The 21148-nt window shown below is 35.9% G+C and overlaps 1 protein-coding gene across 20 annotated transcripts in view; it reads left to right on the forward strand.

Moving 5' to 3' along the window:
* The window catches only part of ANKS1B (ankyrin repeat and sterile alpha motif domain containing 1B), a 301097-nt gene that overhangs the window by 32745 nt on the left and 247204 nt on the right, over window positions 1–21148 (forward strand). For 18 of the 20 annotated variants that reach the window (XM_034402922.3, XM_034402923.3, XM_034402926.3 and 15 more), the window contains 2 exons: window positions 5032–5188; window positions 16638–16934. In XM_034402922.3, coding sequence (XP_034258813.2) covers window positions 5032–5188; window positions 16638–16934 — 454 coding nt within the window. The remainder of the gene's footprint in view (window positions 1–5031; window positions 5189–16637; window positions 16935–21148) is intronic. The other 2 variants (XM_087873960.1, XM_087873962.1) reach the window with 1 other exon arrangement.

Here is a 21148-nt window from a genome sequence, read left to right on the forward strand (position 1 = left end):
GCTATCCATTTATTGCTCAGCAATCCCCCTTCTCCTCTTCCTCCTCCTCCTCCTCCTCCTCCTCCTCCTCCACCTCCTCCTCCTCCTCCTCCTCCCATGAGAATGCTCTATGATAGAGTTACTGACAGTCATAGTATTTAGAAGCATAAAAACTTAGAAAACTGATAGCAGAAAAAGATGTAGTGATCCATCTATGCTCATCTGGATGTTGATTGCTGGTGGCAAGGTGTTTTGGTCTTTTTGTTCCCTTTTGGGCTTGTTAATTCTCTCTTTTGCACAGTATGTAGATGTTGTTTATGTCTGTGTGTCTATTGGTGGCCAATTTGTTGGAGTGCCAAGCTTCCAGGAATTCTGTAGCCTTTTTGGATTGGGCTTGGTCTAGAGTGGCCACAGTTTCCCAATTGAAACTATGCTTAAGTCTGTCCATACGTTGTGACTATGTAATATTATGAAAACTCTTTAATTTCACAACATATGAATATAGATTAACATAAGAACAACAGTTAAGAAGTAAACAATACCCCAACCAAGGAACTGCCAAAAAGGTAACAATAAACAGCTCAACCAAAGAACATCCAAGACCCCTCCAACCAACCATAACAGGAACAGCCGCTAGAATATAAATTAGGGCAAACCCCACTCCTTACTAGCACTGATATTACCTAGTTTGGGTGATGAATTGTCTTCAAGAAAATAACCAAGCTCAGAAAGTACCAAGAATCCCTTGTTTCAACCATAAGCTATAAATACTCTCTTTTATTACTAAGCCTAGAATATGGTCTCCTCTTGTTGGGCAATTTACTAACTGTTTTAGAGAGGCATCTTTTAATGCCTCCAACATATCCCTGATCCTGATGTGATAAGTCACATACAGGACTTATTGATGTTCAACTTAACCATACGATGAGGCTAATTACTGGGTGCATAAAATCTACCCTAGTTACTGGCTACCAGTTCTTAGTCACATACTTCCCCCAAACTTACGACGACAAGAAGCTCTCATTCGGGAGTATAAATTCCTCTCTACCTATTCATGGCTACATTCCTGATCTCTTAAGATGCCGGTTAAAGTCAAGAGATCCACCACTCTTGACAGCACTTAAGCTGCTGGCCAATCATCAGAACACCACACAAAAGTGGATGGAAGCGTGGAGTAGGTATTCGCCCCAATATATTTTTTAGCATATTAATCCTAATAGTATACCTCCAGGATTTAATCTACCCTGACACACATGGGTGACATACAATAGGATTAGAACTACTCATGGGGTGTGTGCCGACTCCTTGTATAAATGGGGAAAGACACCTTCAGCGCAATGCGATTGTGGGGCCCCCCGACAGACTATCCAACATATAGTGAGGGAATGCTCTAACAGAAGGTATCCAGGAGATTTTAGGGACTTCCTCTGCGTAACAACGATAGCTACTGACTGGGTCTCCAAACTCGACATTAAACTCTGAAATGTTATTTCTTCTCTTCCTCTTAGGTTTTCTTACTGCTTTTTTAAAATTGTTTTAATTGTTTTAACCTGTAAAAATGAAGTGTTTTAATATTGTGTGTGACCAGCCATATGCTAAATAAATAAATAAATTCCTGATCCTGCTTGCAAGTGCAATTGGAAGATTCTAGATAAGGTTAGGCATGTTGAATTTGAAATGTTTGAATCCTCCATGATCAGGCTGCTTAAATAATATTGCTACCATCTTTTATCTGAACAAGCAATATCCAGAATTTTGATGGATTTAGTCCAGGATGTCTAAAATAAGTATTACCACGCAGTGGGTGCTTATCATAGTGCACTGAAAAAAGAAAAACCTTTTAAGCTATACCCATATAATATTTTCTTGAATTTGTCAAGAATGGAAAAATCAGAAGTCCAAACAATTTAAATGAATATAAAGGTTTATTGCTTATGCTGTTTACAAGAATCTGAACTAGTAATGGTTAAAGCAAATTGGGGTAGATAAGTGTGAATGGAATTCAAGGTGGGCTGGATTTAGATTTCTTGGGGCATGAAGGGACTCAAGAATGATGGTGTGTTTGACCCCTCCCTCAGGCTGAGTCTGCACATCTACAGAATTATTGCAAATTATTGTGAATTATTGAATGATTGTAAAAGTAACTTCCTTGTCAGAATTCTTGCCATTCACAACAATGCAGTCTGCAGACTCAAATCTTTTCAATAGCCATTCCCATGAAGAAGAAATGTTCTTGTCACGTACACAGTTTACCACAGACCATTGCTTTGCTGAAAACAGAAAAGCTAATGCTCTTTTAGAATTACAAGTAAAATGCCGGAGAAATAACTGGATCAAGATTGAAAAAAAAACATGTTTATCATTTCTTTGCAGCCTCTGATTCAAGCTTTGAACCCCAGAAAAAGAAAAGTCCAAGTAAAAGCAAACAAGTTCCTTTACTTCAAAAGGATTTTATACTGTAGCTGTAGAAAAAGATACAACATTCTAACCAGGAATCTGCACTTGATTTGTAATTTGTATTTCTGTGTCATGCTAAAGTCTACAGATTTTTTATCCATAAAGGTTGACTGAAAGCATATTCAAAAAGGTATTCTTTTTTGCCACTAGGATATTCTTGAGATATATAATACTTTGTAATAGTCTTAGTAAAGAACATTTACTTTGTAGCAGACTAGTGCCATCTTGTGACTTACCTGGAATACTGAATTTTCTTTTTTGGGGAAATTTTGTTTTACCAGTAGAAGAGCTAGTTCTAGTTACTTAGTTGGGTAATGAAACATCGGTAAGAAAAGAACCAAGCTTGAATCTGTCTACTCCGTAAGATCTAGTAAAAGAGGATTGCTACATTCCCCATATTTGGGAAAATGTCATCTACAATGATCCCTTGCTTGAGCCTTCTTAGAGTTGTCTTACATGTCTGAAACTATTCTCAGGTTAGATGGTCATTGGTTAATGACTACTCATTCAGCAGTGGTTCAAACTTGCAATGGCATTGAACAAATGATATTTATGACTGGTCCTCAGAGTTCCATCCATTTCAGCTTCCTTGCAGTCACTTGGTCAACATTTGTAACCTTCTTTGCTGGCTTCCAACAAGAAAATGTGGGGAAGCTGACAGGAAGTTACATAATGACTGTGTGACATTCGCACTAATGGCCTACAATGATTCATTTACCGGCAACATTGAGTGCTGGAATTGCTGTTGCAAAATGATATACAGTCCTGTGATGCCATGTTTTAAGATCACATTGCTTAATGATGGCAATTCTAATGCCAATTACCATAGTTAATTAAGGACTATTTGTATTAAGATCATATACTTCATGTTATGTTTTTGAACTGCTGACTGTTCATGGCTGTTCAGAGAAACATTTGGGTATGCTTGAAGATTCTTCTGTCAAACATTAACACATCAGGGAGGCATATTTTTAAATTTAATTTAATTTTTGTTATTATCAGTAAGCTGTTAGTCTTTAGAAATCTAGTAACATATAACTTGAATGAATGGACTTTAGTGGAATCACTGGCTAAAGTACAGGGGGCTCCTCTAGGGGGAGTAAAGAAACATTCCAGTTTGGAATTGATTCGGGAGAGGTAATGTCTATGGTCAAGACAGATAGTTCTTGTAATATAAGTGATGTACAATAAAATATCTATTTGGACCTATGCACAAATGGTTCTGGCTGCAGGTATCTGACATGGATGGATCAATGGATGAATATTGGCTTTTCACTGTCTTTCAGAAATAAATTTGAATGTTTTATTTAGCATATTTTATTTGCAATGTACTCTCTTTTGGTACATGCAATCCTTTTATCTGCTACTGCTCATATCAAATATTTTCAAAATAGAACTTCATAGAGAATCTAATATAGTTCTTGAAGGGTACTGGAAGAAAAGATAGTGAAGAAAAATCTGGTACTTCAAAAGATCAAAGAAAGGGAATCAAAATGTGATTAGGGAATTAGGATCTTGGAAAAAAAGAAGGTATATGCAATGTGGAAGTAGAATTGGAATATCAGAGTTGAATCATATGCAGCTTGTCAGCATGAGATAACCATCAAGAATCAACAATTGTACCAAAAAAGAGTAGACAATAGATAAAACTAGTTTTCAAAGCCAGGGAAGTAGTAAGGAACGAAGAACAGGCCAGAATTTATTACTATTACCGAACAATCAAACTATATAGGAGCACACCAAATCTGATAAAAATTATGTTGCTCAGGAGAGGTTCAACAGGATCGGGAACTTTTTCTGTAACCTTTCTTTTCCAAGAAGATTCAGTGGCCAGTAATAACATAGGGCAGCCATGCATGCCTTCTGTATGTGATATCCAGAATTCCCAGCAATTACTTATCGCAGGAGTCCCCAGCCCCTGGTCTGCAGTCCAGTACTGGTTCATGGCTTGTTGGGAACCAGTCCGCAAAAGCGGCAGGTGCCTGCATGAAACCATCTCTTTTCCATCCTCCCATACTGCTGCCATCGCTGCCAGTCTGTGGACCTGGAAAGGTTGGGGACGTTGAGTTATGGTGCCTAGTTATAAACAACTATTTGAAATTCAGTGGCTCATGAAACAAAATTCCAGTCTTAGCAATTCTTTGTAGCTAGGGAGATAGTTCACAGAACTTATAAGAGTGACCTTTTTAAACTATTATATGATTGAAGGAAGATAGGAGTTTCAAAATCTTTAACTGTGAACTTCTAGTATGAAACATTTCTGTAATTCCTGTGATTGATATTTGTTTTGTAATATAAGATCTAGCCATTAACTACCAACTTCCAAATTAAAGCATGTCTCAAGAGAGTAAACCTTTTATGAATATATAATTCCTAATCTCTCATTCAGTGATGATTTAAAGAGTGTGATGATTATAATTGTTATAATCATTTCTAAATTTCTTAAACACATCTGCTTCCTGCTTCTTAGCATTGATGACAGTGTTGTAAGAATAATTTTGTGGTTGTTTTGGTATATTTTGTCAGTATGTGCTATAAATTCAGTTTTGTAAAGGAATCTGTCAATCCTTAGTGCATTTTTAAAATATTTTTCAGGGATGTAGTTATCAAATTACTTCAATATGAAGCATCCACTAATGTGGCAGATAATAAAGGGTATTTTCCTATACACTTGGCTGCTTGGAAAGGAGATGTAGAGATTGTGAAGATTCTTATCCATCATGGGCCATCACATTCCAGAGTGAATGAACAGGTGATATTATTAAATTTATTTGTTTATATCTTCAGCAAACACAAGTAAGTATCCTTTTGTTCTTACAGAAATATGATTGGATTCATATGAAGTTCCTTCACGGCAAAGCATTATTTATCTGGGTAAGGGTTATATGGATGAGAGGTTTTATACAATATAGAACAATTTTGCAAACATCTGACATCAAAATAGATTTTTTTTTAGTAATTACTATGATATTGTATTTAGTTCAGTCTTCTTTTTTAGCAGATCTTATTTTATCATTGAGATAATAAAAATAATATTTGGAACAAGTGCTATTGATTTTTATAGATTGGTTGTGCTACAGAGAATCATTGTAATTCATGTTGTAAATGAATAGCAAAATTCTATTGTTATGCTAACAGTTTTGTATCTTAAAATCAAAAGAGACTGAAGTAATATTAAGAGCAGGTCTATTTAAATTAACAGTGGCATATTATTTCTGTAAATATTTTTTATGAAGAATTTTAAAAACTGGGAACTTGTAACAACTTTCCTACTATCTTTAAAGATTTGTAAGCTCTGCAAAATGTTAATTCCCCCCAACCATCTTATACACAACAATATTGAATATTAAACACTCTGGTAGCATTTCATAAAATGAGATATGTATACTATTCAAATCTACATTAGATTTGAATTTATTTGAATGGCTGCTTATTTCATCTAAGTGACTCTGGGCAACTAGCAATAGCTAAAAAAATCAAATAAAATAAATTAAGAACCAATATAAAGACATATAAAAATGATCTACAATCGATTAAAAACATGATCAGCAGTATAATTCATCATCATATTATCTGTTGTTGCTCAAAAAGTCTTGATGATTATGTACAGTCTGATAGAATGGTCTATTAGATTGCAGCAGATATAATCCTAGAAATATACTACCACTACCAAATATTATGGGCATAATAGGATGGCAAAGGGTAAGCTGTTACTACCTTAAACTGGTGAAGAGAAAAGAGTTGTTTTTTTGCATCTGTAGCTATTACTGTGTAAGACCATTAAGAGGCAAGGAAACCGTTTTAATCATCCTTCTTCCTTTCTCCTAAAATATATTTAGAAAAAGCTAGAAAAAATAAATATACTGTAAATCTGATGAATCTAGAGAAATTTTCAAGTATATTTAATATAAATGAATTTTACAAAATGGAAAATTTGAGTATTTAGCTTGATTGTCAGATTTCTAGTTGAAAAGAGCGTAGAATGTATGGCCTTTTAAAATAACTTTTATTTCATTGTTAAATTGGGGGAAAAAAGGATTCAGAATATTACTTTTACATACTGTATTTCCTATAGTTTTGGTATAAGATCATCTTATGTAGAGTTTCAGAATGTTGAAAATAACATTTATTCCCAGGAATTGTAGCCATAGAATATAGTAGCTGCTTTCTTTATAGGCATGTTTATGAAAAAGAAAGAAAGAAAAATGTATGAAAGAAAGTTACTGTATTTGAAATTATAGTTTACCTCTGGTTGCTTTTTTTTTTTAAATTGAATTGCTCAATTGCAAGTACTGGACAAATTATAAATTTAAAATCAGAAAATTGGAGTGATAAGTATTACTTATGACAAAGAGTGTAATGTTAGAATAAAGAAATAACAGTATATTCATAAACAATCATTGGGTAGGTGACTGTGATGTTTACTAGGCAAAATGTTATAGTATATAACTATAGTAATATAGTAAACGACTACGTGAATAGGCAGAGAAAGAAAGTTATGTGACGTATAGAAGGATTTTCTTGGTTTTTTATATGTAAATGAGGAATCAAGTTTAAAAGTAAACTTGTTAAACAAGTATTTGAAGTTGACATTTTAAACAATTGGTTAGAAATTATGTTGAAATACAATTCCTGATTCACATATAACAAGCCAGGAATCTGTTAAACATATCAGGATTTGTTACTTTTCTGGAAATATGGATGAAAAGAAACAAGGTCCTTGTTTGTTGTTTATTTTATTTTGTTTGTTTATATATTGCCAAAACCATAAGGACTCATTGTATAAAACTAAATATAAAGCTATTAATGCTATAAAATTAGTAATGCAACTTGATAGAATCAGCCTAGCATCCATATTAACTGAGCATGCAAATTCTTAAAAATAATAAATCTTGCTAAATTGAGAGATCTGTGGAAAAACTTGGTTCTTAAGCTTTTCTAAATATTATCCAGGAAGGTGCTGTCCAGTTTTCTGGGGATAAAATAAAACATAGGAATGGGATGACATTTAAAAAACCCAAGCTTTTCCCCCCACTGTCATTTCATGGAAGGAGATAACTTCAGTGGTCCTTTTTACAGTTTACATTTATTTCTAAAGTATTTTGGAGATACTTACAGGAAAATCACAACACATTTTAATATATCCATTGAAATAGTTTTAGCATGGACATTATCTTAAGAACATGTGTGTATATATAGACCAGTGTTGGTGAACCTTTTCGGCACTGAGTGCTGAAACGGGAGCGCGCGCCTATGCGCGTACATGCCAGAAACCAGAACAGCAGCTGCCCCGTGTGCATGTGCGCACCAGGAAGATCATCTGGTCTTCCTGCTCTTCCAGTTTCTGGCGCACATGCGCACACAAAGACCAGCTGGCTGGTGCACATGTGCATGCCAAAAACCAGTAGAGTAGCCGCCTGGCATGCATGTGTGCGCCGGGAAGATCTTCTGGTTTCTGGTGTGCACATGTGCACTGGCCACCTGATCTTCCCGTTTATGGCATGCATGCGCATGCAAAGACCAGCTGGCTGGCACGCATGCACGCACCGGAAACTGGAAGAGCAGCCACAACTGCACATGTGCGTGCTGGGAAGATGATCTTCTGGTTTCTGGTGCACGCATGCGCACTGGCCAGCTTGTCTTCACGCATGCATGCAAGCCAGAAACCAAAAAGACCAGGTGACCGGTGCGCATGCGGATCAGAAACCAGAAGATCATCTTCCTGGCGCGCACATGTGCACCGGACGGCTGCTCTTCTGGTTTCCGGTGGTCCCGTGTGCGTGAAGACCACCTGACCGGCGTGCCGGAACCCAGATGAGCAACAGGTGGCAGCTCATGTGCCCTCAGAGATGGCTCTGTGTGCCACTTCCGGCACGCATGCCATAGGTTCACCATCACGGATATAGACTATAAAATATATAAGATAAATAATGAACTGATATTAAGTTTTTAAAAATGCATTAAAATCAAAACAGCAATAACCACAATCCAATAATAGGGGAACGGCTGTTTACAGAGAACAGTAGGACATATCCAGGCTGGAATAATTAACTCTCAAATTCAAGAATTTTCTATCTAGCTCTGAAAGGCATTTTAACAGCAATTTGATCTCTTGAGATATGGCATTTCAAGTAAAAGTGCCACATCTTGTTTATTATCTCAAACATAAAGAGAGGTAAGCAAGATCTTCAACTAAAATAAATTTAAAATTTAAATTTATGTTTATTTGAGAAGAATTATTACTCTTTTTAATAAATAAATATTAATGCAGAATTATATTCTGACTTTAAGCCTTTTATAATCTCATTGACATATGTTTTATGTGAAGAATCACATAAACTGGGTTCATATCATAATAATCTTTAATGTATGAAAATATCAAAAAGCCATATGGAAAGTAGAGAAGTTTCAAAAACTGTTTCCTGTTTTCTATTCTTTTCTTGTTCTTTGTGTGTCTTGTTCTGTAAATCTGTTGTTTTCTATCTTCCTTATTTCTGTCTTTCTCCTTGCTTTCTACTTTCCCTTCCTCTTCCTTTTTCTCTTAGGGTCAACTCAGCAGTTGCAGTAGAACTGCAACAGAGGGGTTTTATCAATGACATTGACACAAGATTGAAATTGACTAGACACTCTCAGTTGTAGTCAGTTTCAATCTGCATCTTGAGTCCCAGGTAAAGTCATCCTGAATTTTGCTGGAACATGCTCTTTGCAAGTATTTTTCATGTACATTGAATTGGGTAAAATGTATAACCCAAACTCAATGTGTGCTTTTCCAGATACATATTTTAATTCCTGTAATTTATGTACATGAATTATCAAAATAACCATCTATGAGAAATTGAATACCTCATTGCATATTTAAATTAAGCAATTATGCATGCATGGCTTATAAAATATATTCATTATGCTTATGGCTGAGACTGTTCTACTACATATTTTCTGGCAAAAACCTATATTGCAAAAATATAATTAAATTGGGAAACCCAATACTTGTATATGAACACAGTACTTTTTGTTACTTGTGTTAAATATAATATCTATCCAATGTAAACAATTGTAATAACACAGTTGAAATGATAGGACTAAAATAAAGTTTGTTAAGATACTAGTTGTCATGATTTGCAATTTTTAATATCTTTATATTGAAAACTGATTAGAAGAAGAATGAGAATTTGATATTGGTCTTCAGAGAATTGATGAAATTAAAGTATAATTTATTTTTAAAATATTTCTACGGATTAAACTATAAATCTGGATTGTTCTTTTCCTGGAAAATAATGGCTGATCACTGTGTGTATATTTCAGGAGTGAAATGCTCCCAGTTCGGACTGGATTGCCCGATCTGGTAGCGATGGAGGTGGGTGGTTCAGAGAACTGGTAGCAAAAATCCCTGCCCCCCCCCCATGCCCAGCTGAGCCGCACAATCATCAGAGGCTTTTTTTTTTTTTACTTTTAAAAGTATTTTTTCTACAACCTCTTCGGCCAAAAAATGCTTTTAAAAGTAAAAAAAAAAGCCTCTGATGATCGTGCAGCTCAGCTGGGATTGTCAAAGGCTTTTAAAAGAAAAAACCCCTTTTTTAAAAAAATGCCTCTGACGATCCCAGCTGAGTTGCCTGATCGGCAGAGGCTTTTTAAAAAAAGCCTCTGCCGATCAGGCAACTCAGCTGGGATCGTCAGAGCCTATTGAAAGCATTTTTTACAACCTCTTCCCCTAATGGTTTTAAAAGTAAAAAAAAAAAAAATGGCCATGCCCACCCAGTCACATTACCCCACCACCAAGCCACACCCACAGAACCGGTAGTAACAAATTTTAGATTTCACCACTGGTATATTTGATTATATTTATAAGTGACCCCCCAACACTACCAGCTTCCCAACACTAAGAAATTATTTCAACATATGTGAAACTGAAAATATAATACTTTTCATATATCTTTTTGTCAGTTCATTTCCTTAAAGAGACATTTTAATTCTAAATTTGACAAGTAGAAATATTTATCTACTCATCTAGATTTTGTAAAAAATATATTACTGTTACTAGTAATGCTCTGGAATGAAAGATGTTTCTGTCTGCCCTAAATATTAAGCAATATTTTTAAAATTTGATATTCTAAAATAGAACCAGCATCAATAATGTAGTATTTCAAGCAAATCAGATCAAGGTTTTTTAAAATTATTTAGGAAATGTATATAGCCACCTATCTCACCAAAGTGGCTTTAGGCAATGCACAGAAGGTTAAAATCATAACCAAACAGTTAGTATTTAAAAAATTCAATATTAGAAAAACAGTGACAATAACACCCACAAATAATCTGATTCTGTGCCATGTAGAGCTTTACAGATGATAGCCAGCACCTTAAATTATACCTCACCTTGTATTGCACCTAGAACCTAAATGGAAAACAATTCAGCTCACAGAAGCATTAAATTGGCATATCATGGCATGCCCCAAACTGCCAGCTATTATTGCACTTTGGACCACTTTTATCAAGGGCAGACCCATCTAAACCACATTAATGTAAAATCCACCAAGAAGTGCATAAGGCATTAATGACTGTAAATAGGGCATCCAAATCCAGAACTGGCCTCAATTGGTTCACAAAATGAACCTGTGTAAAGGCCTTCCTAGCCAGACTACTATCTCCCCTTCTAGTGGGAGTGGTGAGTCTGGGAAGACCCTCAAATTGTGCTCTAGCTCTAAAGATGGAACATCTGTAGATCCAAGAGTCAGGTCTTAAAACCCATAATCACCAAATGAACTGAAGTATGTTCTTCTCCATCTAGGCTTCCATAGCTTCTGGGTACCAATAGCATCATTTAGTCAGTTCAGGGCAAAAATATATAGTTGAATATCATTGCTGTATTAATGACACTTCACCCAGTTTCAGTGGATGACCTCTCCAGGAGCTCATGGAGGGGTTAAATAGGAACAAAGAATGAATAGAGCCCAGAAAAACCTTGTGAAGCAGGGCATTCAGCCATGGAACTCTTCCCACCTACCAGAGTGATAGGAATCAGTCCTGAAGAAAGGAGAACTGGTGCAAGAGCATATATTTCACTCCCAATCCTCTGAGCAGACCCAGAAGGATATCATGATTGATATTATCAAAGGCCACTGGGAGACTGAGGGCCAGGATGGATACATTATCTCCATCCTGAGTCTATCAAAGGTTGATAAATATTGTCTGTATGCTATTACCAGGACTGAATCCTGATTGAAAGGTGTGCAACTAATTTGCTTCCTCCAGGACCATGCGGAGTTACGAGACAACAAACTTCTCAACAACCATTGAGGAGATGGGCAACATATAAATTTAATAAATAAAATAAAACTTGAAAAGGGAAAGTTGGAAACCAGATGAGAATTACCCAGTTCTGTTGGTGTCCAACAATGGCTTCTTTAAGAAAAAGTGAATGATTGCCTCTTTCAAGGCACACCTTCCACAAAAAGGCATTCATTACCACATGGATTCAACCAATTACTTCCTGGGATGTCTTGACTAGACAAGAGGAGAATGCATCAGATTATTTAAACAAATATTGTAAGCAATATTGGACATTGACATGAGATGGAGAAATATACCTGATAATATTTGTTTGTTTGTTTATTTATTTAATCAGTTAACAGAATAACAGAGTTGGAAGAGACTTTTGAGGTCTTCTAGACAACCCCCTGCTCAAGTAGAAAACCCTATACCATTTCAGACAAGGGTTGGCCAATCTCTTCTTAAAAACCTCTAGTGTTGGGGCACTCACAACTTCTGGAGGTATTCCACTGATCAATTATTCTAACTGTCAGGAGATTTCTCCTTAGTTCTAGGTTGGTTCTCTCCTTGATTAGTTTCCATACATTGTTTCTTGTCTTGGCTTTAGGTGCTTCTTGTCCGTCTTTTCCTTAATACCAAATTCCTGTAACAGTTCTTCATATGTTTTAGCCTTCACTCCCCTAATCATCTTTGTTGCTCTTCTCTACATTCTTTCTAGAATCTGTTTTATTTTGTGACAACCAAAATTGGATGCAATATTCCAAGTGTGGTCTTTCCAAGGCATTATAAATTGGTATTAACACTTCATGTGTTCTTGATTCTATCTCTCTGTTAATGCAGCCTAGGACGGTGTTGGCATTTTTGGTAGCTGCAAGATATTGCTGGCTCATATTTAAATAATTGTCCACTAGGACTCCAAGTTACCTCTCATAATTACTACTATTGAGCCAGGTACCACCTATTCTATATCTCTGCATTTGGGTTTTTTTGCCCAAATGTAGAAACTTACTTTTCTCATCATTGTTTTGTTTTGTTATATAAGGCCAGGTGTTCAAGTCTGTCAAGAGCCTTCTCTATCTTGAGCTTATCTTTTGGAGTGCTGGCTATTTCTGCAGTTTGATGTTGTCTGAAAATTTGATGTGTTCCCCTTCTATCTGCTCATCTAAATCATTGATAAAGATATTGAAGAATACTGGGCCTAAGACAGAGCCTTGGGTTAGTTGACTGCACATTTCCTCCGTGTATTGCAGATGCTGTTCCATTAAAGACTAAATATTGGTTCCATTAAGGTCTGCACATTGGTCTGTCGTCGTCTGTTGGTCAGCCAGTTATGAATCCCATTTATTGGTGATGCTGTCTAACACACATTTTCTATCTTATCAAGTAGTAGGTTGTGATTTACTTTATCAAATGCCTTATTAAAGTCCAAATAAATTACCTTTCTCTGCTCTATTTATTTTGTCACATTGTCAAAGATTGCAATAAGATTTGTCTGGCATAATCTGTTTTTGCCAAACCCATGTTGGCTTTTGGTTATGACTTTGTTTGCCTCTAGGTGTTCCCAGATTCATTGCTTGATTATCTTTTCCAGAACCTTCCTAAGTATTGATGTCAGGCTGACAGGTCTCCTGGATCTATTTTTTTCCCTTTTTTGAAAATGGGAAATACATCAGCCCTTTTCCAGTCATCTGGTAGTTTTCTGATGCTCCAGGAGCTTTGAAAGATATGGTTCAATGATTCTGAGATCACATCAGCCAGTTCCTTTAGAACCTCAGGGTATAATCCATCTGGTCCTGGTAATTCAAATTAGTACAGAATGGATAGGTGTTCTTCTACCATTTTCTTGATTATTTTGACTTGCATTCCTAATCTGTATTTTAATGTTTTTTTTATAGGTTGGACTATTCTTTTCCTTTTGTGAAAAGTCAGATGCAAAAAACGAGTTAAGCAGTTCTGCTTTCTCCTTGCTGCTCTTCACCTTCTTGCCATTTTCTTCCATTAATGGATCAATCATTTCCTTGACTTTTTGGGGTTTTTTTTTTTACATGATGAAAGAAGCTTTTATTGTTATATTTGACTTTTGTCACAAACCTTAGTTCATTTTGAGCTTTAGCTTTCCTGACTTTATCTTTGCAGGTTCAGGCTACTTGCTGATATTCTGCCTTAGTAATGTGCACCTCTTTCCACTTTTTATACTTGTCTTTTTTGTCTTTCAGTTCATCATAGAGTTCTTTGTGTAGTCAGGCTGGTTTCTTTTAAGCTCTCTTATTTTTCTTTTTCATTTGAATGCTAGACAGGGCTTTTATAATCTCACTTTTCAAAGTCTTCCAAGCTTCTTGAGTTGTTTTGCCCTTGAGGATTTTCATCCATGAAATCTTTCCCAAAGTCTCTCAAGTTTGTTGAAATCAGCTCTCTTAAAGTCCAAAAATCTAGTTTAACTTTCTTCTATTGCTTGTGCTTGCATAATGTTGAAATCCAATATTGCATGGTCACTCCCTCTCAAGGTTCCTGTAACTTCAACACCACCTATCTTTTCATCTGTTAGTGAGAATTAAGTTCAGTATGGCTGACCTCCTAATTCCCTATTCTATTTTTTGGGAGACAAAGTCATCTGCTAGGTTTGTCAGGAATCTGTTTGGTTTTTCACTAGGTGCAGAGTTTGTCTCCCAACTGATGTCAGGGTATCAAAAATCTATTTCCTCTGCTTGGTTAGGTGTTCTGTAGTGTACACCTATGGCAATGTCATTCCCCACCCCCTTTTATACTGACCCAAATGCATTCAAGGCAGTTTTCATCATTGTTCTATTGTATTTCTGTAGAGATATAGTTATGTCTTATATATAGCTAGTCCTTTACTTGCAACAGTACATTTAGTGACCATTTGAAATTACAACAGCACTAAAAAAAAGTGACTTATGACCATTTTTCACACTTACGACCAGCATCCTTATGGTCGTGTGATCAAAATTCAGACACTTAGCAACTGACTCATATTTATGACGGTTGCAATTTCTTGGGGTCATGTGATCACCTTTTGTGATCTTATGACAAGCAAAGTCAATGGGGAAGGTGGGTTCACTTAACAACCATGTAACTAATTTAAGAACTGCAGTGATTCATAAATGTGGCAAGAAAGGTTGTTAAATGGGGCAAAACTCACTTAACAAATGTTTCACTTAGCAACAGAAATTTTGGTTTCAACTGTGGTCGTAAGTCGAGGACTACCTGTATAGCACAACTCCACCTCCCTGCAATACTGCATTCTAACCACTATGCCACCAGGGCTCCTTTTAATACCTTTTAATTGATTTATTATTTGTAATATTTGTAAATTGTTACCTTGTGTGCAAGGTTTTATTGCCTGTTCTACAACTGTATCAGTATGAAATTATGAATGCAGTTTTTTCACACAAAAAATAATTCTTTTTATAATATAAATATGAATTATAATTAATAGGAGGGTAATGAATTCTAATGGGTAGGTGTGTAATTTTAACAAACACTAATGCTACAATACAATGTACTTCTTTAAAAATACTATATAAAACATGAGTATTGCTTATCTAATTAAGAGATATTTGCATGAGGTTATACATTGTGTTTTGGTTGTATGCAAATGTTTTCTTTGAAATAAAAATGAAGAACGGCTATACTTATTTCTATATATTTCTATAGTAATCTGTAGGAATGAGATATATGAGATAGATGGACAGTTCACATGAATGCATTTTTGATATACTATAGATGGGCTTGTCTGATATAATAGTTTGGTTTCACTTTAAATATCCTGTTGTGTAATAGAAAGCACTTCAGCTTATGATTGTATCTTCAATCCTTATTATCACTCAAAAACTGGCATCTAAAGATTTGCAGTCTGTCCAGTGTGAGTTTTAATGTACTTACGGAGAAAATTAATGAATCTTTGTGTAAGCAAAGGGATTCTGTTCCTGCAATGCAATTTTAAGATCCAAGCAGTAGAAATAGGGTTACTTTGAAGACAATCTTCAAAATTGTATAATTAAGCTTTCTATCAGTCAATGGGTATTGAATTGGCAGAAAAAATAGCTTTCAATATCAGACAATAACCACTGAGATTAATAATAAAATGAATATCTTTTGTTTTGATTGTTTATATATACAAGTAGCCTTTGATTTACAGCCATTTGTTTAGTAACCATTTGAAGTCACTGAATGTCACTGTCACTGAAAAAAGTAACCTATGACCGTTTTTCACATTTACAACCATAACAGCATCCCGATGGTCATGGATCAAGATTCAGACGTTTGGCAACTGGCATGAATTTATGACAATTGCAATATCCAGGGGTCATGAGATTACCTTTTGTGACTTTCTGACAAGCAAATTAAGTGGGAAGTCAGATTCACTTAAGAACCATGTTATCAACTTAACAACTATAGAGAGTCACTTAACAAGTGTGGCAAAGGTTGTAAAATGAGGCAAAACTCACTTAACAATTGTCTTACTTAGCAACAGAAATTTTGGGCTCAGTTGTGGTCTTAAGTCGAGAACGTTCATCATGCACAAATCCTATCCTGATAGCAGTAACTCAGAATGTGAAGCAATGCTTTTGTTTATGTTTTACGATTTTTAATTTTACCATTGAGACAGAATATATAAGAATGGTATTGGAAATAGTTAAGTACAAATTACATTTGAGCAAAATATGCAGATACATTTTCAAGTGAAACTTTATATACAATCAAGATTTGTGTCCCTCTTTCTAATGAACAGATTGCATCATTTAGAGAACAAGAGAAACTGAGGTAACAGAACTAATTCATCTAAAGGCTATTAGCAAAACTAATTTTTGATTTGCTGCTAGATCTGCTCAATGTGTTAAAAACATGCCTCAGAAACTATTGTATTGTATTATAGTATTCTGGAGAAGGCGTTTAATTTTTTTCTCTTTTAACAGAACAATGAAAATGAAACAGCTCTTCACTGTGCTGCCCAATATGGACACTCAGAAGTGGTTGCTATTTTGCTTGAAGAACTTACAGATCCCACAATAAGAAACAACAAATTAGAAACTCCATTGGATTTGGCAGCTTTATATGGCCGACTACGGGTGGTGAAGATGATAATCAATGCATATCCAAATCTGATGAGCTGTAACACAAGAAAGCATACTCCTTTACATCTTGCTGCACGTAATGGTCATAAAACTGTGGTACAAGAGCTACTAGAAGCTGGAATGGATGTCAGCTGCCAAGTTAGTAATTTTTAAAAAAATGTTGCACTATTAAAATAAAGGATGGCAAATCATATGACCCTATAGTTTTACATTTAACACATTCATAATGGCAAATAATAAGCACAACTTATAACTTGTAGTTTGGGCATAACAAATGGCTTTTGCCCTCAACTAAATTATGTTTCCTAATATTTTTTGAGGGGGGCAAGCTCAGTAATACTTGGACTCCTGTAAAAAGCAGGTTTGTGACTCAAATCTGATTCAGGAATGCACTATCCATCACTCTCTTAAAGTGTCTACAACAGCCACCTGGTGCTAGATAATTAAAGTTTCACAACTGTACTAAAACTTGCTGTCCTGATTAATCATTTTCCCAGCCATTTAGAGAAAGCTTTTAAAATTAATCTTTATAGTGACTTATTTCTCCCACAATATTGATAGGCAGGCCATAATTTTATTAACAGTTAGAACCATTCTCGGTTGCAGTTATACCTATCTCTACAGCATAAGACATTATTAAGGGCTCAGCTCTAGATTTTCTTTAGCCTTTTTCAAATTGTTTAGAGCAAAGAAGCAGATAGCCTGGCATCATCTTTCAATATATTAGATGTTCTCTGTGATTCTGGCTCAGCAATAGTCAGCTTCCAGGAAACAGTATTGGCTTGATTTGGCTGCCAAGGATTTCTTGCCAGTTATGACTAAAAATCTTAGCTCTCCAAACCCTGAATCTTATATTCAAAACCTAGCTTCACAACTAGGGGTAAAGAACAGGACATGACTAGGACGTTCACTGCAGCTCTGATTTCCATTCTTTGTTAAGACAGGTTGGTTAATTGTAATCTTTTTGTATGGAGAGGAATCACCTGTTCATTTTAACAACCATGTTTATATCTGTCCTGGCACATGTTAGTTTTCCCCAAGATTCTGTGAATTCTTCTTGTGACAGAGTTCATGTAATTTTTTTCCCTTGTGCTCCTGATTGTTCCTTTCTACTTTAGCACTTTAGAGCTTCAGATTGGTTCTATCCAATCTTTAATAGGTGCCGAATTTCTGAAGGCTAGGAGAACATCTGGAAAACTGCAGGGGCATAATTAGATCAGAATACATATACAAATGACTTGTAACTTAATCCTTCTAGAACTGAAGCTAAGAGTGCTAGATGGATAATCCCTGAATGAATCTAATTCCCTTATTTGAGAATAAAAACATATGAAGGAATGGTAGTACAATGTATTTGTTCTTGGAATCTTCCTGGAAAAATAGCATTATAGGGAGGGAAGGAAAAAGGAAGAAGTGAACTCTTGTAGAATTTAGGATGGGAAATCCAGTGAATTTAGATGCCTCAGACCCAAATCTTCCAGTATATGCTTGACTCTAGCGCCTCATAAATCTTTAAGTAGTTACCACCGTACATTTCCACTATATCTGCCAAGGGTTCAAATATTTGTCCTTGCTCTAGAATTTGGGCTGAGAAAGTTTGTTTACCAGCCCCATCCTTCCAAACAAACAAGGAAAAAATAATGTACCAAGAGAACCAGGCACTCTGTGACCACCTGTTAAAGTTAGCGATTGCAATACTTAATAATCAACATACCTGAAGAATCTTGATATTTTTGGTATCATGTTGCCCCATAGCGCTTTCTGAGAAGTTTGAAGGATCCTTGAGCTATTTGCTACCTTCCTAGTACAATATATATAACAGCATGCATCTAAAAGTTTTCCTTTGGAAGTTTATAAAGTGGGATTAATTTTAATTTTATTGACAGGTTCTGCAGCTAAATAGGCCAGCCTATGCTTTGTAGCTGAAACTACCATCCTAGAGAATTAGAGAATCTTCATAGAAAAGATTTCTCATACTTCTAAAAATCTTATCAACATTGATAATGCACCACCTATGACAAGGGTGATACAATACCTCTGGGCTCAAACTAATAACAAAGGGCCTAGAATGATACAGAACTTCTAGATCAGTTCGAGGAAGGATTGTTAAATATAATCTTGGATGACCTGGTTTGGTCCTACTACATTATACAAGCTGATCCAATTTTGTGTAGGGATTCCTGGCTGCCTTGAAGCACACAAGGTATAGTGGATCCACACAGGTTCAGTCACCAAGTCTTAGTAATAACCATTAGCAAGAATTAGAACTTGCCCAGTGAGTAAGGTAAAGGTGTCCCTACAGGTTTTACCCTCTAGTTGTGACTGACTTTAAGGGGCAATGCTCATCTCTGTTTTGTAAGGTAACATTGTTTGGAGACGTTTCCATGATCATGTGGCCAACAAGAATCATGCCACGGCACAAAGCATAGGGCAAAAAACAGAATGCTGTAACCTTCCTGCATGCTTATATGTGGTACCTATTCATCTACTTCAGTAGTGGGTTTCAATCTTGGCCATTACTGGTTTGCTCATGGGCGCGCGTGCGCGCTCATGGGCATTCACGTGCTCACATGTGCACTACTTCTGCACATGCGCAGATGCTTCTGTGCATGTGCAGAGCCGTCCGGGCAGGTGGGAGGAGCCTCCAGCCACCGCTACTGGTTCACCCGATCCAGGGCGAACCAGTAGCAACCCACCACTGATTTACTTGTATTTGAATGCTTTTGAAATGCTAGGTTAGCAGGAGCTGAGAAAAGTGACAGTAGCTCACTCTGACTCATGGCACTTGGGTCTCAAACTGCTGAGCTATAGACCTTTAATAATCTAAGATTCAGTGAGTATCATGTAGCAAATGTAAAATCATCCATACAATTTAGTAGCAGTCACAGTCAACTAACTGAATCTGAGAAGAACCAACAGCATTAGATAAGTGTCAAATGCCAAATTGGTACTCTAACAGTATACCCAAAAGTATTTCAAGGAGCATCAGGTGGCATCTTCCCTGTCAGTCTGAGGCATTAAGTTCAGGCATGAAATCGACAAACCTGAATAACTTCCAGATCCCATTAGAGCTATAGGTTCCATTATTGCCTGATCCAAATATATACAACCATCAGTTCTAGAGTATTTTGCAGCTTCATTAACATTGCCTTTATGGACCAAGGCAGAATCCCTATATGCATAATACTGTAGTATCAGTCAAGACTATTGATGGATGCTCCCTGCAACTGTGATCTTGCATACGTAGCAGCACCATGAACAGTTTCAGCTCTTGGTCACAACAGCTGTTGACTTCCAGCTTATCTTGAAGCCTCTATGGTTGACCAAATGATTTCCTTGTCTACAAACACATTGGTATTCTCTGTCAAATGATGCCAAAAACATATGGAATCTTGTGGGCCACTCAAAGAAACCAGAGTCTCTGTTGGCCAAATATATGGTGTTCCATGATGCTTTTGCCAAGGTGGTCAAGCATCTTCACCTTCACTATTTACAGGACTGTCTCTCCCCAATTGTCTTTACCTGTCTACTCAATGTAGCAAGAGGAGCATGCTCTGAGTACCATCAGCTAAGGAGAATCAGTTTGCACAATATTTTGGTTAATCCAATGTTTCTTCTGTGTTCAAACATTAATTAGATATTACATAATAATTTGAAAGTAATGGATCAATCTGATAACCTTCATGATTAGTATAAACTCATTAACAGTAATTCAAATGGTATTTTATTATGATAGTTTGTCATGTTCTTCTGTATGCATTTCATCTAACTTTCAAATTTATAGTACAGTAACTAATATTTATAGGCTATGTCTTTGTTTAACACAAAGCAACACTTGTTCATCAATTTGTACTGATTCATATTAGTAAGTTTACTATATAAAAATTTGTGGAATTTTTTTTGTATCACAATGATGTATTTTTAGACTAACTTAGTGGAACAAGGCAGGGTTAATGTCCAAAATGGTCCCTTCTATTTCTGTGATTTTATAAGTCTTCCACTAAACATTGCAGAATCTAGACTTATTGTAGTAGTCACTTGTTTGGACTGTCTTTTGGACTATGCCTTACCAACCAATACTAACTGTTGTGTCCTGCATACCTATTTTTTTGGAGGGGGGGAGTAAACATATTTGGTCTGCGTACATATATTTGGAAAAGTGCATAATGAACAACTATTGCTTTGGTTGTTATGTTTACATGTACAGGTACTAAAATAATTTTTTTAAACCCACACAATTATTTTTATTCAGGGTGAGAGTAGTACTTTAATTTCACCATGGAAACAATTCCAAATTTTGAAAACATTGTACACTAAAAGGCAGAAAATATTCAAATCTTGACATGCATTCA

The sequence above is a fragment of the Pantherophis guttatus genome, chromosome 7 (assembly GCF_059756535.1).
Source record: "Pantherophis guttatus breed Tessera chromosome 7, ASM5975653v1, whole genome shotgun sequence".
Lineage (NCBI taxonomy): Eukaryota > Metazoa > Chordata > Lepidosauria > Squamata > Colubridae > Pantherophis > Pantherophis guttatus.